At 36.4% G+C, this 26,129-nt stretch overlaps 1 protein-coding gene across 18 annotated transcripts in view; it reads right to left on the reverse strand.

Moving 5' to 3' along the window:
* The window catches only part of RALYL (RALY RNA binding protein like), a 708,475-nt gene that overhangs the window by 33,116 nt on the left and 649,230 nt on the right, over window positions 1–26,129 (reverse strand). For 16 of the 18 annotated variants that reach the window (XR_012019940.1, XM_072804062.1, XM_072804061.1 and 13 more), the window contains 2 exons: window positions 20,850–20,963; window positions 5,705–5,877 (listed from right to left, as the gene is read on the reverse strand). Coding sequence is in view for 17 of the 18 variants with exons in the window: in XM_072804062.1 (XP_072660163.1) it covers window positions 5,705–5,877; window positions 20,850–20,963 (287 nt within the window). In the remaining variant the exon portion in view is untranslated. Of the gene's footprint in view, window positions 1–5,704; window positions 5,878–11,727; window positions 17,571–20,849; window positions 20,964–26,129 lie in introns of those variants that run through there. The other 2 variants (XM_072804069.1, XM_072804068.1) reach the window with 2 other exon arrangements.

Consider the following 26,129-nt stretch of genomic DNA (forward strand, 5'->3'; position numbering starts at 1 on the left):
GAATGTTCTCTTAAATTCTGAATGACGTATTACAACGTAGCACTCAGCTTGCTTGCCTAAGTGTTACCCAATCCTGCTAGGTAATTCTACTGTGGATTCTTACTAGATTTACCTGATCTGATTGTATGTAGTCAGCAAAAGCAAAAGTAATTACAAGTAGGATTCAAAAGAGCTCAAATTCTTTATAATCCATTTAAGTGTTTGGTTTGTCTATAGTTTCCTTTGTGAACTGATGGTTTAGCTCTGCGGTTTCAAACCTCAGCCTGATAAAAGTACAGATCTCTGGGCTCTTTCCCAGATAATCTATATCAGCATTTTCAGCAAGCACCTTAGGTATTTGGATGTAAATCAACCAAGAACTTTGCTTTGGAAAACAATGAAGAGCCTCTCTAAGGCCCTTTAACATATCTGACAGCTTTGTAGTGTCCTGGAGTGTACCCAGAAGCCTTCTCTCATACGCCTGGTAGAGGTCATTTGCCCTTTTGAATTAGCAGAGTCCTAAGCACTTAGTTTTCTAGAATATTTCCATTACGGCATAGGCTACTTTTATTTTGGATCATGTTATTTTATATAAAAGGCTGTAACAACTTTGCTGCATATCAAAAAAGTAAAAGAGCTTGAAAGGTCAATGTCTTGTTTGTGAAGTCCCTAGTAGTTTTATAAAAACAAAATACATCTATCATCTATCCATCCATCTACCCACCCCCCACCCCCCTACCTGCCTATCATATGAAGTTTCTAACTTTGAATTTGAAATACGTATTTTATAAAATGATCTGGGAACAATGAAGGCTGATTTTTTGAATATTCTCTTCTCAACCTTAACACATGCTGTCACTTTAACTTGGCATCCTTCGAGATAGAACTCCAATCTGACTTTTGCCAGGAGCCTTTCTAGACCATCCTAGCCATGTGTGATTCCCTATTTGTAAACTGTATCTTCGTATGGTTCTTACCGTAACATGCTGCTTTTAAAAAATCTATAGCCTTTATCCTCAGTTTATATCCTTCCTGAGGGAAAACAGGATTTTCCTTCTTTATTTCCCCAGCAAAAGCCTCAGTGCCATTCATTAGTGTTCTATCAATAAATATTTGCTAATGGATTTATTCAGAAACAGGAGTATGGTAGTGGTGTGCTAGTGAATGCATAGTGTATTAATAGAGAGTTAAATTTTAAAGAAGTTCAAGTCTTAATTTCTATGCGGTAATGAAATACGTAGGCATAGATGATTGTGGAATCACAGATGTTTAGCTCTGGCTGGATTCTTATAAATTGACAAGTGCAAGTCTATTTTTTTTTTTTTTTTTTTTTACACGAGGAAATCAGTGCTCTGCAGGGCACTCAGCTACCCGAAAAAAAAAAAAAAAAGGAATCATTTTCTTAAACATTTCATTGCATACCTAAAGCAATAGTTTTAGTTGTCTTTGCATTTTTTGTAGCATCTGGTTCACATACAATAGGCACCCAAATGTCAGCTGAATGGATTGCTTCATGGAAATTGCTTTCTAGAAGTGGATATTTAGAACCAGACCACGAATGGACAGCTCACGCCTTCAGCTCCTCACATGCTCCATGAAGGGGAACCACCACCCACCGCTGTCCCGTTAGCTCATTTTGCTGGATCTCCCTTGCTTCAGATAGAATTCGTGTTTCCTGTTCATTCCAGATTTTTCTCTGAGCACCTGCCTAAGCATGTGGATACTGGCTCTTCTTTCTGACTCCTACTGCGTGTGCTAAAAACCCAATTCTACCGTATCCTTGCTGAATCTGTAATCAGATCTGCCTTTCTAAGAGAAGATGTATGCTTTTACTTTCCTTTTCAGAAACCACGGATGATTTGATTCATTGGTCTGGAAAGGTGAAAACAGTGGACACCAGACAGAGACGGGTTTTCTCTTGGCCAATCACTACAAGGGACTCCTCAATCTCCATTTAGATTGCTCATCCTCATTTTTCATTTTCCAAGTCATAGAAACAAAAGTGAGATATTAGAGACAGGATTTAATTCTCCAGCATTCTAAGCCCCCAGTTCTAACGCAAGGGGTGAGGGGGAAAACCCAAGTACCTCCAGGCAGCAATAGTGCTAGTCAGTTGCTTTCTGTGTATTTGGGGTGTAAACCGAGCACCACGGCTTAGACTTATTCTCTTGGCTACATGAGACCCTTGTTCCTTCAGATGTGGTGTTCCTGGAACACAGATTCACTCAGAGTAAAGATCGAACAGAACAGAACTTTAAAATTTCTGATCTAGGCAACCCGGGTGGCTCAGCGGTTTAGCGCCGACTTCAGCCCAGGGTATGATCCTGAAGACCCAGGATCGAGTCCCACGTCAGGCTCCCTGCAGGGAGCCTGTTTCTCCCTCTTCCTGTGTCTCTGCCTCTCTCTCTCTCTGTGTGTGTGTGTGTGTCTCTCATGAATAAATAAATAAAATCTTAAAAAAATAGAATAAAATTTCTGATCTAAACCTTACTATTTTGCAGATAAAGCTGAGACTCAGAGAAGTTATTTGTTTTAAGGCGATTCATTTGGATTGGATAGTGACAGATCTGGGACTAACCTGGCTGTGCTGTCTCTTTCACGGCAGCTGACTTTTGGCTAACTGTCTCACTCTTTTCCTTCTTTTACTTACTTTTTTACTTTTATCTGATATGTGGGGTGATTTCATGCCCATGGAGATGACCAATCTTGCAGCTGAGCCTCAAAGTTCTTTGAATCCTTCATATGTAGTTACTTTTGCTCTGATCACACTTCCATCACCGCCTCCTATGGATCTTATCACTAACTGTCACATGTCTGAAATATCTCCATCTCTAAGCACAGCTTTCACTTCTCTCATGTGCATTTCATTTCCACTCCCTTTAAAGGCATAGACTTTACCTTTCTTCCTCTGTTTTCTCCTGGCCAGCCTCCTCCTGTGTTTTTGTCTTCCCTGCTCAGGTTCAATTCCATGATTCATCTAGTTAGCCAGTCTTGACTAATTAATGTCCGTAGTGCTCTTTATGTATTGTTTTTCTTTGCACTTATCTGACAAAAGTCCAACTGAATATATTGGCTTTCTCCATGCTTCTATCATGGCTGAGATAAGCCAATGGAGGGAATCCCACACTCTGGGCTGATTGATGAGTCTACAACAATGGTTTTCAAAGTGTGGTCCCTAGAAGGGCAACATCAGCATGACTGGGAGCTTGTTAGAAATGCGAGGTCCCAGACTCACTCAGCATACTGATCAGAAACTCTTGGAATGAAATACAACAATCTGTATTTTAACAAGTTCTCTAGGAAATCCTGATATACCCTAATGTTTGAAAAATATTACTGTATGAAATCTTTGTCTTTAACCTCAATTGGCTATTAACAGTAGCTGTCAATCTTCATATGTTTTCTAAATTAGTGATCCCCTAAATTTTACATACTGGCTTCTTTAAATCTCCATTCTCCTCTAATCTGTGGTCCTGCCTGTCTCTCCTCACCCTCTAGAGACTATCCCCCTCTGACTTAGAGAGTTTGTGCTTGAACTCCCTCAAACAATGCTACCAAATCCTCAGACGTATGGTAGTTAGTTGCCGTGGAAGAGTGTTCCTCTTCCTGTTGAAGGCCAGCCCCATACACCTGTGCTCTACATTCCTTTCCCTTCAGCATCAGGAATTTTCTCCCTTTCTCTTCATTAAGTTCTCTCTCTCCACTGGCATCTCTCACCCAATCTCATCGCAATTTACATTCATACACTTGGGGACTTGAAGTGTCATAAAAAGTGCTATAGGATTTTAAGCAAGGGAGTAACATTATCTGATGTATAGTTAATAAAGATTTTTATCTTTCTTGTGTGAACAATGGATTGCATGAGCTGAACCAAGAAAATCAGTTTGGCTGTAGTGGAGATGTAAGTAGCTTTGGGTTATGATTTGGAAGTAGAGTTAACGGGGGAGGGTGGAGAGAATCAAAGGTCATCCTAGCCTTCCTGGTTTTAACAACTGTGTGGATAATGAAGTTGTTCACTGGAATGAGTAGGACTGGGAAGGGATAAGATGACTGGAAAAAAACCAAGAATGTTTTGGTCATGTTGAGTTTCAACTGTTTATTGGAGGAAATCTATGAAGAGATAGGCATCTAAATGCTCAAGATGGAATTCCAGGAAGAAATTAGTAATACAAATTTAAATTTAGGAATCTTTGGCCTATAGGTGACATTTAATGCTGTTATTTAATGACATCAACCTGGGAAAGTGTGTAGAAAAAGAAGGTAGCCTATGACAAAGCCCTGGGCTACTCTAATATTTAAAATGAGACTATGGAGTGAAAGTTTCTAACATAGGAAAATGAGAATGAGCAATTGGTTATGGAAGGAGAATTCTGAGAAATTCTCCTAATCAATTCTTAGCCAAATTCTGCTGGGAAGTAAATGACAATAAGAACGAAGAGGTAACCATTGGAAATGGCAATGCAGATGGCTCCAGAGACCTTGGCATAAGCACTCACAATAGAATGGTAGAAACAGAAATCTGATTAGAATGGGCTGAGGAAATTAAGTTATTGAACTAAAGTCCAGCTTGAGGAAAAGCTGAAAGATCTGTCAGTACTTCACTCTAGTCCCTGCTTCATAGATTCCTGAAATCAAAACCATCCTTAAAAGGGACAAGTCCTTCTAACTGATGCCGACTTTTGGAGAATTAAGGGTGGTTATTAAAGACTCTAACGACTATGTGAAAAGTTTAAATGAAGGTCCCATACAATTTAAACAGAATTGGAATGTTAAAAATCAATATAGGGTTTCCTAAATGAAACTATTAATAGGATGGTCACCATACCAAAATAACAAACACCATCACAAAATTAGTTAAGCAACAATAGGTATTATGACAAATTGGAATCTGATACTACCTGGAATAAGTCAAGTTTAATATGATCAGTCCACAGATATTTGAGAGTTGGCAACACACACACACACACACACACACACTCACATTTTCCCTCTTATCATTTTTATTAGTCAAACCCTTTAAGATAGTATATTTAATTTCATGGATGATAAAATATGAAAGATTGCATCTTCATCAGCATATATTTACCAAGTCTCTGGTGTATGTATATAGGAAAGGACATCAGAAATGAATACTATGTTTATCACAACATTAGGAAAGTGAAGCATATAAAGAATCTAGTCTTGGTTAAATCCCCAGCTCATAAAAACTGGCTACCAAACGCACCAAGGATGGTGAACTGGCCATATATGAAGGGTCATCTTAGTCTGCTGACTATAGAAACAACTGTTGGCCATACAGCTAGTAAAGATAATTATCATCACTGAATGCACTATTTAATAAGAGAGGGAGTCATGTATCTTCCACTAGATGGTCATTTGTTGCCAGGATATTATAACCACATAGAGTTCACGTATAACTGCTCAAAAGCAAGATTTCTTCCAAGATGGAGCATTTGGGAAAGACAATCTTTCATTTCACTTTAAATATAATTAATCTCATATGTAATATTTCAATGGGCCATTCATTTACTCTGTCATATTTTAAGTTAGCAGAAATGTATTGAGCACTTATTATGTGCAAAGCACTGTACTGATGTTGCCTTACATATATGCATATAATCAAGAACTAAGCTCCAAATATTTAATCTTTATTTTAGAATGAATGAGCTGCTGACATGCTGGTGCTGTTATCAAAGGATGTGAACACCAAATGTTTAGTTCCTACCAGCTCATGACCCCCATCTTCATCGAAGTCCTCCTCTATCCCATCAGTCATTTCTTCTCCATCCGCATCTGGCCCTCCTTCAGCAGGCTCCTCTGTAGAGTGATCTGCATTCTCTGACACACATTCATCTTGGATCAGCTCTATACTCTCCTCCAATTGCTTCTTCTGAGCTTCTGGGGGGGAGAAAGCAAATGACTACTACCTTGGGTTGCTCATGAGCCATTTGGATAAACTATGAAAAGACAGTCTATGAAAGGCTAAACTCTGTGTGAGGAAGATAAGGTAATATAATATTCTAGATGAATTAATTTATTCAGTCATGTAACTTATGTACCTATACCTATGTGCATTTTCATGTAAGTGAATTTATTTTTAAATGGAATCACCAAAAATTAGGAAGTCCAGATGGTACTAGTATATAAAGAAATAAAGATTTACATATTAAGTAGATGGATCTTCCGGGCTATATATATTCTTTTCTAATAGGGACATTCTCTCTGAGGAAAAAAATACAGCAAAAACAAAGGGCAAAAATCACATAAAACATAGAGCTTGTTCACTCAAGGAGGAAAGATGAAGAAAGCTCACTGACAAGTTGAAATCTAAGTGAAAAAGACAAAAATTCACTGAGGGAAAAAAAAGTACAAAAGCACACGTGTTGTCTTTCAGACAACTTGTCTATGTGAACAATACTCTGACATATTAGAGTCTAAATTCTGTTGGCAGACGTGGTTAACTACAATGGTTGAGAATAAAATTCTGGTGTTACATTTACCAGCTTTGTGATGCAAAGCCAAAATGGTTAACCTTAACCCTCCTTATGCCTTAGTTTTCTCATCCATACAATTAGGATAACTACTTCTTAACTTCCAGGGTTTGGCATAGGAAATCAATGAGTGTAGTAGAGCTATTTGCAAATAATAAGTGCTCAACAAATGAAGCTACATCCTACATTAATAGAATCCCTCTAATTACCAGGGTGTGCGCATTCCATTTACAGAAATTCGCCCAGATGGGAATTATGCTGACAACATAATAATTATTTCCCCTAGTGGTTGGTTTTCATTTCCTGTGAAAATATCAAGAAGCAGTGGGTATTGAATAAACGAGATCATTTAATGTACCTCCTTCTCTAACTTGCTCCTATGTATAACGTGGCTATCTCAAAAGCTGTGTGGTTTGCACTCATTTTGGTTATTGTTATTTTACCAATTATCCCATTATTTGAGTTTTAAGAGATGCTACATTTTAAGTTATTTATTTATATTTTATGGCATTAAAGGTCATTGATAGAGCCAAATAAATTGAGGCTTTCCTAGTCTTTTTCATAATGTGAGTTACAAAGAAAGTAAGCATTGATATACATTTATTTTGACTCGGCATAAATCTTTTCAAATACAACTAACGTATAAATCAATAAACTGGTAAAAAATGATATATAAATAAGCATGTATCCTCTTCTATAAATTGTTTAACATTTTAATAAATGTTACTCATATAAATACATGTGTTCTTGTATTTTAATTCTCCAAATAAGAAAGTTTATGTATTGAAAATAAGGCAGAAGGATAGGGTTGTGCCCTGACCCTGCTGTCAGAGGACAGGATTCTAGTTCCAGTTTAGCTACTTACCAGTGGAATCATGAGCACTTGGATTGAGTCTGTTTTGGCCACTTGGTCAAGACATTTAAACACATTAGGTCAACCTTTCTTCCTCTATATAAAAGCTTTCATGAGAATACCTACCTCTGGGGTTTGCTGTGAGGATTAATAGAGTTTATACTTGGGAAATGTTTTGCACACTCCAAAGGACTACGTGAATGTGCAACAGTACAAAAAAGGAGACTGCACGCTCTTCAGCGTGAATAGGTCAAGATAACAACAACAGTAAGCATGAAGCAAGAGGCCTGGTCCGATTAGGGAATAACAGTGAAAAACTTATGGGGCTGAAGCTCCATTTCAGAGGAGAAGAAGGGCTGGTGGTTCCAAAAAGGCTAAAAGTAATTAATGACAGGCATCTTAAAATGACAAAGTCTAGGCTCTTTTACTTCACATGTACTTTTCACATATAGATCCAGCCCATGCATTCCAAGATGTTTTCCTATCAACTTGTTAGTTTCTGTTTTCTCCACTGAACAACATAACTAATGTTAGTGATGATGTATATTCTAATTTTAAAGCTATATTATTTATCTTTGTAAATGTGAGTGTCCACATGAAAGCAAGTAGCATAAATTCCCTTTTCTCTGATGTCTACATTGCTTTTAGCATAGGAAGTCCTGTGAAGACTCTAAAGTGATTATTGTCAAACTTAACCAAAAAAGTCTAATCTGGAGAAGATGATCCAAGTATCTGGATTAAAAGGGAGGCAAATCGGAAAAAAAATAAATAAAATAAATAAAAGGCAGGCTAACCAGGCAAAAGATACAGACCAAACGTGTGCTGAACTTAACTGTTACTGAAAATTGCTAGGTTTTATTCATCTCACCTTCCTTCTACATATCAGCTCCCTCTACAGTTTTTTTTTTTTTTTTTAAAGATTTTATTTACTTATTCATGAGAGACACAGAGAGAGAGGCAGAGACACAGGCAGAGGGAGAAGCAGGCTCCATGTAGGGAGCCTGATGTGGGACTCCATCCCAGGACTCCAGGATCATGCCCTGGGCCAAAGGTAAGCGCTAAACCACTGAGCCACCCAGGGATCCCATACAGTTCTTGACCTTTAACCATACCTACACACCTATAACCAGGACCGACGGAGAAAAAGCTGTGATGATCAGACTAGTCTGAGCACTGAAGAAGTTTTGAATCTTCTGAGGTTAATCACACCCTATGCTCTACCCTCTAGTCTCTACTACCACTGACTCCGTGGGCAGCACAATGTTATTTAGCAACTCTGCTTTTTGACCCTTTAGTCTTTCTCCTAAGAGTGATTTTTGTATTTATCACTTGGCCCCTCCTTTTTGCCATTCTAGGTCACCATGCTACCTGTTCAAAATACTATTGCTCAGGGTGCCTGTGTGGCTTAGTTGGTTACGCATCTGCCTTCTGCTCAGGTCATGATCCTGGGATCCTGGAACTGAGCCCCATGTCTGGCTCCCTGCCCAGTGGGGAGTCTGCTTCTCCTTCTGCCCCTCACCCTGCTCATGCTTTCTCTCTCCCAAATAAATAAAATCTTAAAAAAAAATACCATTGTTCTCATGACCTGGTTCTAGTATTTAGACATGAGAGAAGAATGGATGTTTGGGATTGGACAATTATTATTCTATACAGGATAAATGTACAGGAAAATTTTTACAGGAAAAATGTCTTGAGTCCTACAACTTTTTCTGAAGCCAGACTTTCTCAATTTTAGGTCGTTATGTTAATTTTTTGTTATAATACACAACTGTATTTTTGCTTAGGATTAATATCATTTTGGAAATTCATTTGATCTGACATATACATTTCTTCTCTAATGATTTCAGAAATATTTTTTCTCTGGGAACCCTTACTTTTTAATGTTGAAAGTAATATTCTTTTTTTCTCCCTCTGGAAAATCTTTGATCAAAGAAGCATGGAAGATTTTCAGAGAGCTCAGGTAGGGTCAGAACTTAAAAGATGAGTAGCCCTCATTTGGCTTTGTATATCAATTTGTTGGAGTTGTTTGTAATCCTAGCTGATTCTCCTGATCTTCTTACCTGAATGAAATCCCTTCTTTCCTGAGCAACAAAGGCCCAGATCAAATGCTGTGTTAGAGTCAGTCTACTGTTGTTTTACCTTTTTTTCAGGGGGCTAAAGTTTCCTTAATATTTGAGCTATTGTCTCAAAAGGTCATTGTCACAAAGAGGATAATATAGAGATTAATCTTCTGTAAAGTGAAAAATGCAATACAGGTCAATTATCAAGAAATAGTCTGATTTCCTCTGTACCTCTTACGGAGTTCCTTATACACAAAAGAGATAATATAAGGATATAGGATTTGTGATCCATAATTCTGTTTATTACTAGTCCTATTAATTATAGCTTTCTTCTCTAAAAGATGAGCATGAAAATAAAATCTTTCCGAGAGTTGCTGTGTACTCAAATGAGGAAAAAGAGGTGAATGTGTTTTCTAAAGTGTAAAGGCCACACAAACATGTTATCATACAGGCTCAAAAACAGTTCTTGAGTTGAATCTGTATTGATTATTTGATTAATCAAATCAAATAATTTGATTTCTTCTTATTGAAGACAAACAGTTTATGTCAAAATCATTCATCATTTCTGATCATTAAGAATCATACATTACAAAGACAATTTTGGCTTCATTTCGGTTTAGATAGACATAGTGTTTTAAGTTATTCTCTGCTTTTTTTGTGTATGTTATACAATATACATGTAACTCCTCTGACAGCCTATTTCAAAGGCAACAGTGTATTAGAGTTCGATGCAAAAAACCTTAGGACTTATCCTCATTCATCCATTCATTAACTTGAAAGCTAAATGCATGGAAGACATTATCTGGTTTGAGAAAAAAACTCTTTAATTACAATGGTAGTCAATTCATAGCAATTTAACAGAAATACAATCAACCTGTGCTTCAGTAATGTGTAGTCATCATAGATTTTTGTCATTGCCTCAGTGAGAAATGTTATAATCACTAAACAATGAGAGGTTCCAGGAATAAACTCACACAAGAAAGCACATCTTGTTTATTAAACTGTTGGTTCACAGTTTAACAAGCAGTTCTAGGCCAGTAATTATCTTGTTAAAATAGAAAGAAAGCAACTTGTTCTATTTTTTAAGAATGGTTTACTAATTTTACTTCTACTAGAAATGAGTAATATTTTTTAGTTTACTCCTGACTTTGTAACATTCTCTTTTACCTGCATAATTCTTTGTCTACTTATCACTTTTCATTTTTATTGTGAATGTTGAGTTCATACATGGTATGTATGTGTGGGCATGCACACTTATGTCTCTACTTCTAAATTTCTTTGAGGTAGAAACATTTTTATTCATCTTTGTAGACCTAATGGCTAATTGAGAGCCTTACACGGCAAATGAAATATTTGCTGAATATATTCACGAATTGTTGTGGAACTAAAAAATGAAAATAAATGTCTAAGTGTCAAATTCTTTCCATAGAGTCAAATTTGGCACCATGGTAGCAAAAATATGAAGTCACAGAAGTTAAAAGAAATATCCTTGCCACATTTTAAATGAGAGCCCCATACCACTAAGTCAAAGGAAAATGTGGGATCTAAGAGTTTCTTAGAAGATTGTTTTTACATGGATAAGTCTTCAGGAGAAAAATAAAATGTGAAGTCTGCAAGGGTTTCTTGGAAGACGGCTGGTTTTGAACACTGGCATCTTTTGGAGTCAGTTGTCTTCTTTAAAGTCAGAGTGATGGGTGACCACAGCGTTTCTTTTGCGGGCAAAGTGAGTTTTAGAATGTATTAGGAACCACAAAGCTAGCAGCTTATGACTAAAAGATATCTCTAATATTACATAAACTATGGATTTCAACAACAACAAAAAAGGTTTATTATGACTCCAAGTTAGTGAATGCTTACAAAGTGCTGACCATGCAAAATTCATTAACTAGAGACCTTGAAACATCCTGCAGGGTAGGCGCTTCTTTATCATCTTACAGATGGAGAAATAGGTGCCCATGGTCACACAGTTAATAAGTGTAAGAGTTAGAATTCCTGCTTAATGTCTTCTGACTCCATAGCTTGGGCTGTTTCCTAATATATCACTAGAAGAAAGGCCTAATTTGACAGAGCTTTGACTCTCTTCAGTAACCAGACAATTTTAAATTAAAGAATGAAGGAGTCTGTTTAGTTAGGGGCACATGCTCCAACTAAATAATGGCTATCAAAGGAAAAGAAGTGCAAGTGCTAGGCAGGTACTTCTGTTATGGGAAAGTGCCTCAAGCTTCAATAAGCCATGAAAGAAAAGAATTTGTATTAAATTTCAACTCTCATATTCAAACGTTTTTTTTGCACATTGCATTTCTATTTCAAAAGCTATATATGATTGAGAAAACAAGTTAGAATAGTTGGGATTTATGTTCAAAGCATTTTTATTAAATTCCGTTTGCTGCATAGCTATTATCATTAATATAACTCTGAAAATTGGTTGAGTTGGCAATTAAGTTTTTTGACAGACTGGCTTAATTGCTAGCTAATTGCTAGCTAAATTGTACTTAGCAGATGGTTGGAAATAATGTTGATACAAAACAGTCACATTGTTCATTAGAGCCAAGCTAGTATCCTGAAACTATTGTTTCTACATACCAGTATAAGCTGTATTTTTTTTTAAATTCTACATTACAACACCTGTATATAACATGAATTTAACTCAATGATTAAAAAAAATGCTATTTAAAAAGATGCAACTTTTAATGGATGGTATGTACTAATCATGACACAAATTAGCATCAGGAAAGTTACATAGGAGGGTTGCTTTCTGGTTAAAATGTCAGTTATATAGGTATATTCCTGGGGAAAATGACCTCAAAGTCGTTCTCGTGGAGTACCTGGGTTGTTGAGGTCACCACAAATACAGTATAAATAATTTTACAAATTACAGATACTGTGTTTATTTAAACCTCACAATAATTTTAAGGGATAGATCTTAATTTCCCCCCATTTTATAAATTTCAGAAGAACCTTCCCAAATATCACACAACTAGTAAGTTTTGGGAGGAGATCTCTAATAGGGTTGAACCTACTTCTGTTTGATCCTTAAGCCCGGGCCTTAGATGTTTTGCTAGTGAGAAAACAACTACCAGGTGAGGCTTTGGAGGATGAAAATGTTCTAACTGACATGTGGTGATGGTTGTACTGCTTGGTAAAATTACTTAGAAGTCACTGAACTGCACTCCTGGGGTGGGTAAGCTGTATGCTATGTAAAATATACCTCAATAAAGTTGTTAGAAAATAAGATGGGTGCATCAGAGCAAGTGAAAGATGAAAAGGGTTTGGGTATAGGCAGTAGTACTGGAAAAATGGAGAGAAAGGATGGAATAAAAAGATGCTGGGGTAAGATTTTACAGCACTGGCTACAGAAGGAATAGAAGATACTCTGGCACGTGATGGACAGGATCTATGCAGTGGTGACATGACAGAGACAGGACACAGAGAGTAGAGTATATTTAGATAAGAAAGTGAGGAGAAAGATTTCAGTTTTGAAAGATGGTGTGGAGTTATTACCAAGACCTTCCTTAATGTGCCCTCGGCTTGACTGAACTTTAGACGGGCTTCTTCCTGACTATGGGGTCCTGACCTCTTTTTTTCTTCTTCTAGTGTTAACTTTAGAAAACTTGCAATTGTGAATTCTTTCTATACTCCTTGGAAATGTTGATCTTTCATAACCTAGGCATGTCTTTGTTAAGACCTAGAAGCCATTCCCTTGAAATGTAATCATCAAGAAAGATAGTCTCGTGGGAGAGTAGAAGCTTATCTTCCATAATAGTCAATTAGCAAACACAGATGGCCCAATCATACCAACCAGCCTCCGTACTAATGTCCTCTAATACTTTTCCATTAGCTTACTCCAGCATTTAAAAATTATCCTTTTATTTAAGTAGAGTTCAATTTCCATCCTGTATTGCACTAGTCTTGATCCCTACTGCAGTAGTCTAGAATAAAGTCTTCCTTGCCATATTTTTTTAAAAGATTTTATTTATTTATTCATGAGAGACATAGAAAGAGAGAGGCAGAGACACAGGCAGAGGGAGAAAGAAGCAGGCTCCCCGTAGGAGCCCAATGCAGGACTCGATCCCGGGACTCCAGGATCACGCCCTGAGCTGAAGGCAGATGCGCTTAACCGCTAACCCACCCAGGTGGCCCTTCCTTGCCATTTTAAATAAGTGTTCAGTGCAATTGTTCTTTTATAACTATCTGAGGGTAGCCATAGGAAGTTCTCCATTAAGCAGAGGGAAAAGTTTTGATCCAGTTGCTAAACACAACTTTCTTTTCATCCCTTTCCATTTAGCTTCTTAAAAACATTTAATTTTTGTACTCAAATATTTCCACAAGACTTGTTATGAAAAATAGCAGCCTTTGTTCCTATCTGCTCCCCATTTTCAATTCCCTAAAGGCTTTCCCCTGAGATCATTCTTTTAAATATATGCCCTCATGTTTCTAAATAACATGTGTATATTGCTATTTCTTGATCAATTTTATGCTCTGTCTGTTGATATCATCATACTTAAAATGCTGAGGATTCAGTTCTCTGTCCACCATTCCCTGTTTACGTCCCCATCACTCTAAGGAGTTAGACTGTAGATCAGGTCAATTAAAAAAAAATAATTTTAAGAATTTCTTAAAATGCTCTGAGCAGCTCTTAGTATATAAAAATATTTTTTCTCTTCTGAATAATATTAGTTTCTTTGGTGTTAAAAACTGCCTTAGATTTTTTGTTTTGTTTTTCAAAATTTAGTTCTCTATGTATTTCTATGTAGTTGTGCAAACTTTAACCTGACCTGTAAATCTCATTTTGACTAGGTCACTTGCCCATTCATTAGCCATTCAGTCAATTTCATCTTGAAAAAGTCTCTCCCAGAGATTTTGAGTAGTTCTGATTTGGACTTCTCTCTTTCTGGGCCTGCTGCACAGCTCATATGCTAGAATCGCCTTTACCAGCACCCTGAGGATTCCCTTTGCTCTGGGATTTCCCTGCTTTGGGAAAGCCATGTTTTCCCTTCTTGGTTTACCTCCTTGCTTTGGTGAAGTACTTCCTCCAAGCTTTTCAGAGAAAGAATGAACTGGAGGAATATATTTTGATATTTAGATATCTGAAAATGTCTTTAATGCACCCTCACATTTAATAGTTTGGGTATTAGGTACAGAATTGCACCTTGTAAATAATCTTTCCTCAGAACTTTTAGGGCATGTTTTCATTGCCTTCCAGCTTTCAGTGTGGCTGCTAAGAAGCCCATTGGTATTGATCCCTGTTTCTTTCTATGAAAACTGTTTTCTCTCTTTTCCTGTCTCTCTAAAGTTGGTAGGGACCTTCTCTTTGCCTCCTGTTCCGAAATATCACAATGAGATGCTTCGATGTGCATCTATTTTCATGCGTTGTTCCAGGCACTCAGTGGATTCTCTCAATCTGATTAACTATGTTCTTCAGTTTTTTTTATAAAATATGTTTTTGATGATCTCCTTTCTTTCTTTTTGAACCCTGCTATTCAGATATTCATCCAGTGAGTTTCATCCCTTCCCCTCATATTTTTTATATCTATTTTCTCCTACACTTTCTGGGAGAGTTTCTTCAATTTTGTCTTCCAATCCTGTATTGAGTTATTTATTTGTGCTATCATATGTTAATTTCTAAAAGGTCTTTTATCTGTCTTCTGAATACTCAAGTTTTAGTTTCATGGTCTTATCTCATGAATGCAATATCTTCTTTCCTTCTGAGTGTATTAATCAGTGTGGTTTTTTTCTTTTTGAAGTTTTATTCTTCTGCACAATCTGTTTTCTCCAATCTTTTTCTTTTTCTTTTCTGATATCTCCTTTTTATGTTAAATGTTTTCTATTACTGGGTGATGCTCGTCCATTCATATTACCAAGTAATATGAATAATATCAAATATCAATGGACAGCTTTGCAAGCATAGGGATATTGTTTTTGCAAGGTGACATGGTTGACCATTTATTTCCTTGGGTGGCACCTCTACCAATACCTTTAAATCTTTCCTTTTATGATGTTCATATTCCCAATTAAAACTTCTAGGGTCTTGACAGTACTCTGGCATCAGAGGGGAAGAGAGAATGCTTAGAATTTCTACAGTAATTGTCTAAAATTTCACTTCTCTCCTTATCTTCAACTGCACTCAAATTTGTTGTTTACCATTTCTGAGATCTACCATTTTAACTTTTCTATAGTAACCTTCTTCAGCTTTCTAGTGGGTCAGGGACAGTTGGGAATGGTAATACAGGAATTTGATTCCTCAACAGACTTGCAGCCATTTATACTTCCTTTTCCAGAGGAAGATGTCTTTAGTTTTGAGCCTTTTGGGATTTCTGTGGTTAAAACTAGACTCAGATTTCTAGGATATGCTAAGTTAAGTGTATTTCTCCATCTGCTGTCCAGCTTCTAAAGTTTTTTTTTTTTTTGCTTCTAAAGTTTTGTTCCCATTTGTTCCCATTCTCTTTATGTCTAGGGTTTTTCATTTTTAAAATTTATCATTTGAATGCAGTTTCAGGAGAAAAGAACTCAATTCATGTATTTAATCCAATGTCTGTAACCAGAAACATCATCAACTTAATCCAGAGTGCAAATGTTAGCACTAAGGTATTCAGAACAGAAACATTTACATTATAGGTGACAGCACTCAGATCAGATATGGAGCAACATTTTTCTATTCTGAGTACCTCAATACATGGTTGACAAACTACAGAATGACCAGAGAAGAGAGATGACAATGGTTCGAGATGCAAAACCAAATTATACGAGAAGCAGCTGAAAAAATTATTGATATTTATCAAGAGAAAAGAAGGCTTCAGAGATGCTGTGACAAAAATTTGAATGCAGCTAAAGCAAACATCTATGGTCCAATTATGTTGACTTTCCATTCAGAGGTTGGGAGTGAGAATATTATAACTCCTTTAAAATATTTAATTGTCTGTTACATTCACATGGATGAGACATTACATTGATTTCAGGGGACATAAAAAGTATGAACAAACGAAGTGAAAACAAAAGACCTTTTGGTTTGGTGCAGTATGAGGAGAACCCACCACAGAAGTCAGAGACACAAATGTGAACAGGGACCAACCAAATAAATAACAATGTATGAGTTGGCTAAATAAAAATATTAGCAAACTGAAAAGAGTATGGCATGCACAGTGTGACAGCAGAATTGAAAGATTCCAACGTTTCAAAAGAAGCTATGTATTTTAATATTTATTTGTAATATTACAATTCTTAAACATTATCTTTAAAAATTCTGTATTTTTACCAAACATGTTGGGGTGAATTTATCTTATGAGACCCAGTTTGTGACCTCTCCAATGCTTAGATCAAACTTTGGCTATTATCATTGGAATTGTCCAAGCAAGAATGGCGGGCCATGTATCAGGCATACCACACAGAATAAAATTGAATTAAATAACGTCCACTTGATTTTTCACATCAGAGCCCTTATGCCTGAAATTTTATTTAAAAAAAATGTAGTTCCTGTGGATTAATTGTGCTTCTTATAGGATACCCAGTTTCTAGTTTTCCTTCTTGCCTCTTTTACTCTTTTTGATTATTTAACATCACTGTATAAATTGTGCTACTCTTATGTGGCCATTTATATGTGGCTCTTTTAAAATAAGCATCTAGGAATGAGGAGGCACAACCGTAGGCTACATTGGTATGATCTACATAGCTACGATGTCCCGAAGTTGTGTTCATTGAATTATTCAATAGAAAAAAATAACACATGCATCATGGATTTAGGCTAACTGTAACTTAAAGCTTGGGATAGTATATTTGAGGTCATAATCCATTCCTCTAGTTTACATTTGAGGGGTCGAGACCTAGAGAAGTTAAATGACTTGCCAGGTTTGTGCCTGATACATAGTACATGGTGTTGGGGAGTTAGAGAAGGAAGAGAAGGCATGACCTTATGCTCAGGAAGTTTACAATCTCAAAGAAAGAGACAGGACACCATACAAATATATCTATTAGAAGCAATTGAAAGTATAGAGAATTCAAAATCAAGTAGTTATGCTTCATTACAATTATTCCTCACAGCTTAGAAATTCACTAAAAACAAAAAGGAAAAAAAATGATAGTATGAAACTTGAATACTGGACAATCTCCATGTTGTGTGGCTTCCCCATCTTTGGTTCGTGATCTTCCATCTCCTGCCAGTACTTTATGCTGGAAACTTTCATTATCAAATAACTAAGATTGGGAATGAGAGATGTAGAAAAGAATAATAATGAAGAGTAAATATTAGTCAGCTACAAAATAATTTGCAATCAAATAAGCATGAAAATGAGTGCTCCCTTAAATTTAGTAAGGAGATATTGAGTATTTTTAAAGAATTTTATTATATTTCTCTCCAATTCCCATAATCTAGTCTAGACTCTTTCCTTCCAACCCTGATTTCTTTTCATAAAGAAAATATAGAAAGTAATCTTCTTATTTCCATAACTATGAATGCTGTTCGACAATTACTAAGTGAATGAAATTACAAATTAAATAATCCCATTTTCTTCCTAACATGTTAAAGTAAGAAAGACATAAGTATCAAAGGACTAAGCCTATCATTTTAAAAATAACTCTCTCATGACTGGGAAAGTTTAAACACACACAAAAATAAGGTGACAGCCTTTCATGAAAAGAAAATGCAAGCTTTGAATTTTGGCGTTACATTTATGGATGATCTTCCAAGAAGATATGTGAAAGGTATTATTCATTGCAGGAAACTGGAAGGCATAATATGATAGAATAAGGATCGCATTTTTCTCTTTGAGGTGATTTATATTTAAATGAGTTCTCCATAATCCTTTAAACTGAAGTGCAAATTGGTTATCAAAGTCCTTTGCTGTAAGGGTTGTTTTACATAATAACGAATTTCAGAGAAGTTCCTCAAAGGGAAATATTGATTTAGGCGACATCACAGGCTATTTCAGTTACTGCAACACTTTAGTGCCATATAAAAAAACTTTCTAAAATCTAAATTTCTCTATTAAGAAGTGTAGGCAATGTTTTTTGTTTTTTTTTCTTCAAATAAATACCCAGTAGTGTGATTTTTGGATCATATGGTAGTTCTATTTTTAATCTTTTGAGGAACCTCCATCTGTTTTCCATAGTGGAAAGTTAAAATCCCACCAACAGTGCACCAGGGTTCCCTCTTCTCCATATCCACAGCAGCACTTGTTGTTTCTTGTCTTTTTGATACTAGCCATTCTGACAAGCGGGAGGTGATAATACTTGGTGGTTTTGAGTTGCATTTCCCTGGTGATTAGTGATGCTGAGCGTCTTTTCATGTACCTGATGCCTTTTTTAGAAAAATGTCTATTCCAATCTTTCCCCCATATCTTTTCTTAGTAGAAAATATGTTAATAATAGAAATTTTTAATAAAATGATTGTTTTATCTACTGTTTCTCATCCACATTAGTGAGAATCTGCCATCCATGTGCTGGGTATATGGCTCTTGTTTGTAAAAACTGGGTTGTGTGAAAATAGTAGAAAATATTCATTTGCCTATGTATGCCTCTATATGCCAAAGAGCTCCAATTACTGAGCCTTTCCTCCGTGCTAATTACTGTGCTATATAAGTTACATATGATAATATGATACTTTGTTTCTCACAATGTGAGGTAAGGATTTCTATCTTTATTTTATAAATGAGAATACTGAGGCTAAGTCAGTGGCGCATGAGAATCTGAACCAGAGTTTATTTCTCTCATTCACTATGCTATAGCACCAAACTCACATCTGCCTTCTTTTCATCTCTGAGTCCTATATGGCTCATCACCAGGAGGTAAAGCTCTAGTCCTCACCCCAGTGATATAGTGAACACATAAGCAGGTTCCTCTTTCCTGTGTAGCTCAGGGACCCCAGGATCCCAACCAGTTCTCATCAGTTAGGAGGAACCCAGGGGCCCTCACGTCAATGAAATCCTCGCACTAGGCCCTGGGCAGAACCTGAGATTGAAACTATAAATGAGAAGGACACTGGATTCACTCATGAGACTGGGGGGTTGAGACCCAGGTCTATCATACACGGTTAGGTGACTACAGAAAAATCAATTTACCTCTTTGAACCTTTGTTTTTTCATTTGTGAAATGAGGGGGCTGGATTTCATCGATAGCTTTCAAAACTGTATTTTTTTTTTTTTAAGTGACGCTCTCTCTTTTTTTCTGAGATCAAGAGTTGGACACTTAACCGACTGAGCCACCCAGGCATCCTGAAAAGTGAAGATCTTTCAGCAAATGAAGTATTATGTTGAAATTCAATAATAAAATAGATACAGATAGAGCAAGGGCTAGATTTGGAGGAGGCATGAGTTCATCTACCTCCTGGGCCTCCTTCTAACCGTCATACTATTTCCAGGGAGCCTCTGAGGCATGTGAGGCCTTATAGAACGTGATTTTCAAACTGTGCACTTGCTCATCTCTAACTTTATCCTGGTTTTCATATTCTATGTTAAAAAATATCTGTAGCCACAAGACAAGGGCATTATTAGAATTATATTAGAAGAGAAATAGTGCCAAGGCTGATCATTCAAAGGAGAGGGGCATTAAATTGTAAAAGATATAATCAAATGACTTGACTGTGGGTAGTCAGGGGCATGTTCTTGATGTTAAGGATCCTGAAACTGGGAACTGGTTTTACGAGGTTGTAGCAATGTAGGAACTGGGCTTTATAATCATCGTTTTTGAAATCTCTTTTATTTTTGTAGTTAGTTTATTTAAATATGAGCATTATTTTAGTCTGACAATGTTATTCCAGTAATTGATTTTGTTTTCTTAAAGGATTCTTGATATTGAGAAATTAACTTTTAATTATTATACGAATATGAGCAAAATATATTCTCCTTTTTAAAAAATGTGCATTTTAGACAAATTGGTTCATCTTCATGTTATTCCAGTAATTGATTTTATTTTCTTAAAGGATTCTTGATATTGAGAAATTAACTTTTAGTTATACAAATAGGATCAAAATAGATTTTCTTCTTTAAAAAATGTGCATTTAGACAAATTGGTTCATCTTCATGTTATTCCAGTAATTGATTTTATTTTCTTAAAGGATTCTTGATATTGAGAAATTAACTTTTAGTTATACAAATAGGATCAAAATATATTTTCTTCTTTAAAAAATGTGCATTTAGACAAATTGGTTCATCTTCATGTTATTCCAGTAATTGATTTTATTTTCTTAAAGGATTCTTGATATTGAGAAATTAACTTTTAATTATTATACAAATAGGATCAAAATATTTTTTTCCTTTTTTAAAAATATGAATCTTGGACAAATGGGTTCATCTTCTCTAAAACGTAAAAACTCAGATTGCACTGTTGCACCTCTTGGCTTAAAGACTCTTCCCGTGTCTGTATTAATCTGTTAAACTCAGCCAGTGTCCCCCTGGCCCTGCGCGCTGTTCCTGTAATTGACTCTGTCTCACTGGTTTAATTCTGGTGTGTCTGTGGCCACAGAGCCTTTTCACTTACCTGCCTCCGCCTTCTGCTGCTTCTCAATTTTCTCCAGGCGCCCTAGCAAGGAGTCAATTTTCGTTTTGATCTGGGTTAATTCTTTCTTGATTGTCTGGAGCTCATCTGATTTCACTGGAAAGGGAAGAAGGGTAAGAAAGCAACAGAACGTCAGATGTACCATTACTCACGTAGAGCACAACTCACTGGCACCTTTCTCAAGACTGTGTCGAGTCACATAGGATACTTTTCAATCTTATCAGTTTCTCGTTACTTCCAGCGATCCTGGGATGACATTGGCAATTACAGTGATTTTCAGTGATGTGAACATCTGATACTCAATCTTTTCACTGCAAGTTACAAAAAGGGATGGTGTAACCTGGAACTATCTTATCAAACAACTAAGTGATACTAAACTCAGTTTTCGCAAGCAGTAGAGTGACTCTGCCCTGTAAAATGGATTCAGATTGAAGAGCGATAAAATCACGATAGGTATGTTAATACTACTTTGAGGTCTATGTTGTGATACATATTTCAGTCGTTGGTGATATTTGTAATCTAGTTCCCTGGTGATTTGTTGAAACCAGGATATCATGTTTATCCTCTGAAGAAATGTCTTGGACGCTAGAGAACTCTAACAGAACTCTTGCTAAGTCACCGCCCCCCCTCCTTTTTTAAATAAAAAGTGAGGCAATGGGCTGTACATGTCCCTTTTTAAGCTGTGGGGCTGGAGGGAGAAAATTCACCAAAGTTCCCACTGGTATTTTCTACAATAGTGGTTCCCATTCCAAGTTTTTGGTATTTAGCATGGACTCAAAGAAAAACAAGTAGGGATGAACACAAGATGGGCAATTTTTCTTTTTGCCAAGTATGGATGTTAAAAACAATGACAAACATCCTACTATCAATTATAATAATTATCTCATAAAGAAGGGGCTTAGGAAAAGGACAGTCTCCTATTTAAAGGACAACCGTTTAAATGAAGTATATTTGTTTATGAAAAATTCACTATACTGTTCCTATTTTCTCATTTTTTCTGAGAACCATTGGGAAATGTGCCATAACCCACAATAACCAGAGATGGAGGATCTCGAAGCTATCGCTGCAGAACATCTGCATCTGCCTGGAGCTTTCAGTAGGTGGGGTGTCGGGGGTTCATGCTTCAGCAGAGCTGCTTCAAGATCTGGATCACAGATCTTGATGTCAGCCTATTAATCCTTCTCTGTCACTTTTGCCTCAAGTTTATGATGATCTCAGCTTGGATACTCCCCAGCATTTTGGAAGATAATAAGCATTTAGCTGGATTCTTTAGTATTCAGAAACTTTATATCAATACTAAATGCAATCTATATTTGTTTGGAATAGGGCTATTTGTCGACGAAGATATATGATATAATATATATGATAACTTATGCATCAATATACATTCATTGCTCAAAGGAAGAACAGACTTTTTCTCAAGATAAAAATGAGAAAAAAATTTTTTGTTAAAAAATCCGAAATTTTTTTACAAAAAGCAGATTTTTATCTGATGCAACGTAGCTTGCAAAATAAAAACTGCAAGAATCCAGGGCCCTGTGGAGTGTTCCTATTATGAAGAACCAAACTGAAAGTAGAACACAGTCTAAAATAGAGAATTACTCCTTATGTCAATTATTTTAGAGACATCAAAGTGCCATTGTGGAACTGCAGCTAAATTTGAAAAACATCATCTGTCACAATTGCAAATTGATTCCACTTTGAAGAATGATTTTCATTTCCTTTGATGGAAGCACGTCATGTAGTTTTACTTAAACCTATCAAATTTAATAGAAAATATTTTATCTTATAACATTAGATTTCAACGCAGGAGAAATGGGACTGTGGCTGGATAGGATATATTTCTTAGTAAGTAGAGCCACTCCTCAGCTCAGGCATGCAGTTGACTAATTTTAATTTATTTATCTTCCTAAAAAATAAACAAAACCCCCATTTTATAGAAACTACATTTTAAACCACTGGAAATCTGGGCTCACCACATAGGAACTTACCTGTGTCCAGGAAGTCAAGGTTGGCTTTAAGTCTAGACTCGTGTTTAGCACTGTAGGAACACTTTTTATTTTATTTTTTTAAAGATTTTATTTATTTATGTGTGTGAGAGAGAGAGAGAGAGGGAGAAGCAGGCTCTCCCCTGAACGGGGAGCCCACTTCAGGGCTCCATTCCAGGATCCTGCGATCCTGACCTGAGTCAAAGGCAGATGCTCAATCAACTGAGAGCCACCCTGGCACCCCTGTAGGGACACCTTTTATGATCAAGTCAGATCATTATAACAATTGGGTTTAATTAGTTAATGGTATTTAAAATTAGAGACAACAAGGATCTGATCTGCATAAGTTCTATTTGCCCTTTCCAGGAAATTTTGAACCAATTTCTAGCCCTTTGCAAATTGCCCATATTCAATCTTGGATTGGCTAGCAACAAGGGCTCATCAAGGTCCTGCAAAGGATGGCTAAAAAATAGTTTTGGCTGGTTCTTGAGCAATTGTGAAAGCTGTTTTCTTACTGCACTTCACTGCTGTCCTTGGGAGAAGGCCTGCCACTTGCCTGGCCTAGTTGGCTATAGTCTTGTTTCTACCTTTCTTCAGTTGGATTCACTATCTACAGATTGGGTATAGTTCTGTGCTACTGTGTCCGGTTTCCAGATGAAATTCCTGGGATGAGCCACCTCTATATCTGATGTGTTTCCTTCTTGAACTCTTCTCTGCCTTTTTCTACTTCTTTTTTGGCTCCTGTTAACAATATCTCTGCTTCACTGTGGATTACATTAATCCCCTGCTCCATCAAAATAGATGTGTCTTTTAGTAGCATAGATTTCTAAACTTAGAACTTAAATTTGTGCAACTTTAATTTCTGATGCTTTTCCAAAAAATAAAAGTGAGTTCAGAATTAAGGAGAGCCTTAGATCTAAAGCTTCCCACTTCATTTTCCTTTCTTTTCACATTTTCTTTCCCCCTGTCCATTCTCTTCCCACTCTTAATTGGGCTTCTGCCCTCAATTTGCCCAACCTATAGCACAGTGCCTTCATAGTAATATTATAAGTAATAAACCGTTCCTATTGAACATTTCCAGAATGTCTCCATTTCTTTTTTTTTTTAAGATTTTATTTATTTATTCGTGAGAGAGACACACAGGGAGGCAGAGACACAGGCAGAGGGAGAAGCAGGCTCCATGCAGGGAGCCCGACGTGGGACTCGATCCCGGGTCTCCAGGATCAGGCCCTGGGCTGAAGGCGGTGCTAAACCGCTGAGGCCACCCAGGTTGCCTGAATGTCCCCATTTCTGTGGGAAAAAGGCTGGTTACCTGTGCACAAACCAAACTCTATAAACTGAGATCCAGGGCCTGCTCCAAAGTATATTTCCAGCTGTACATTCCATTTCCTCTCAAAGCATGCTCTTCACTTGAACAGAAAAGCTTAGTGCTTAATCAAACAGTGCATGGAAGCAGGTAGATTCTAGTTCACCTTTGTGTCCTTTTGAAGAGTCACTTATAATCACTAAGATTTGAGTTCAACATCTGTAATTTTCATTCTCTACCTCAGAGGTTTGTTATAAAAATGTAATGAGGTAATTCACATAAAGCACTTAGCACCATGCCCAGAACATCATCAAAACCAATAAATGATAGTAGCAGAAGATACTATTTTTGTTACTATTATTATAATTGCTATTATTTTTATTTATAAAAATTTTATTTTAAATTTATTATTTATTATAATTATTTATTTATTCATAAAATTTAATTATAATTTATTTACATAGTTATGCCAGCAAACACTCTCTCTCCCCCAAATATGTCTATCAAAATTCTATATGCCTTTTAGGGGTTCATTTAAGTCTCCCTCTCCTATGGTTATTGACTAACCCCCTGGAGGGTGTATCTCTCCCCTGTAATTTACTTAATGGCATCTCATATTTACTGGTATATATGTACTATGTATTTTATTATTTAGAATGTCTACTTTTCATACTACATTGTGAGCTTCTTCAGAGTGAAGACCTGATTAGATATTGGTGAATTTCAATTTCAGGAGTCTTGCTTTTGAATGTTTTCTGTGTTTAATAAGCTCCTTCTTCCATTACTGATTGATGAGGCTCCTGATGCTTGCATACCATAAGGTTCTGGGCTTTGAAGTCTGTCCTCCTTAATTAGAAAATTATATTAACTGGTTTAAAAAGAGATCTTACATTAAGTCAGTAAATAGTGAAAACTTTCTGTCTCTCATTATAAACTAGATCCATAAAAATTATTTAAATTCCAGATTAATAAATTATTCTGATCTCTGACAAGACAATATTTCAAAAAGAAGGAATTGTGGGCAGTTATGTGAAGCAAGACATATTAATGAATTTATCCCATCATAGGCTCTCAACAACCAAACTCTTTTGAATGGAGAGAAAACATCCAATTCATTCTATTTCTTCCTTCCTTCCTGCTTGTCTTTTCTTCTTTCCTTATTCCTCCCTTCTTTCCATCTTCCCTGCCTGCCTTTCCTTCTTTCCTTATTCCTCCCTTCTTTCCGTCTTCCCTGCCTCCCTCCCTCCCTTTGTCTTTCTTCCTCTTTATCTTTTTTCCCCTCCTCTTTCTTTATCTCATTATTTTTCTCCTTGCATGCTTAACAGAATTCAGCCCAGTGTCTTAAACACAGCAAGAAATTAGCAAATTTCAGAAGATCTGTAGGTATGTGTATAAGTAGGTAGGTCACTGGATGCAGTTGCAACCCAACCAACAAATCTTAATTAAAGCTTTGTGTATGTATCAGACACTAAATTGGTATTGACTGTCTAATGGAGAGACAGATAAGCAAACAAGATGTTCAAGAAGAAAATTAGTATGGAAGCGTACCTTTTCTTAATCAGAAGCATTATGATAGAAGAGTAAGAGAAGGACACATAATTTTGGCAGCCACATTTTTGTATTTTTCCCTATTTACACCTCAGTTCTTCAAAATCCAATATCCTCATTTTCCAAGACACATTGCATAGAATATAGTGCCTTTATTTTTATATAGAGTATTAGATCACGAAAGTCAGAAGTATTTTTTACTAAGAATAATACGGAATAATTTTAGTGAACTTGTTGTTACATAGTTGTTATGTACAAGTAACTCAATGTAGACAAGCTAGGGGCTTGGGAAAATTAGGGTCAATTACTGAAGATAACAAATTCTACAATTTAAAATTAATTAATTTGAGAATTTGAGAAAATTGGTTTACTTCCCAATCAGCTCCAAATTATCTTCCCTTGACTCACCTGCTTGCCTTT

The sequence above is a fragment of the Canis lupus genome, chromosome 28 (genome assembly GCF_048164855.1).
Source record: "Canis lupus baileyi chromosome 28, mCanLup2.hap1, whole genome shotgun sequence".
Classification (NCBI taxonomy): domain Eukaryota; kingdom Metazoa; phylum Chordata; class Mammalia; order Carnivora; family Canidae; genus Canis; species Canis lupus.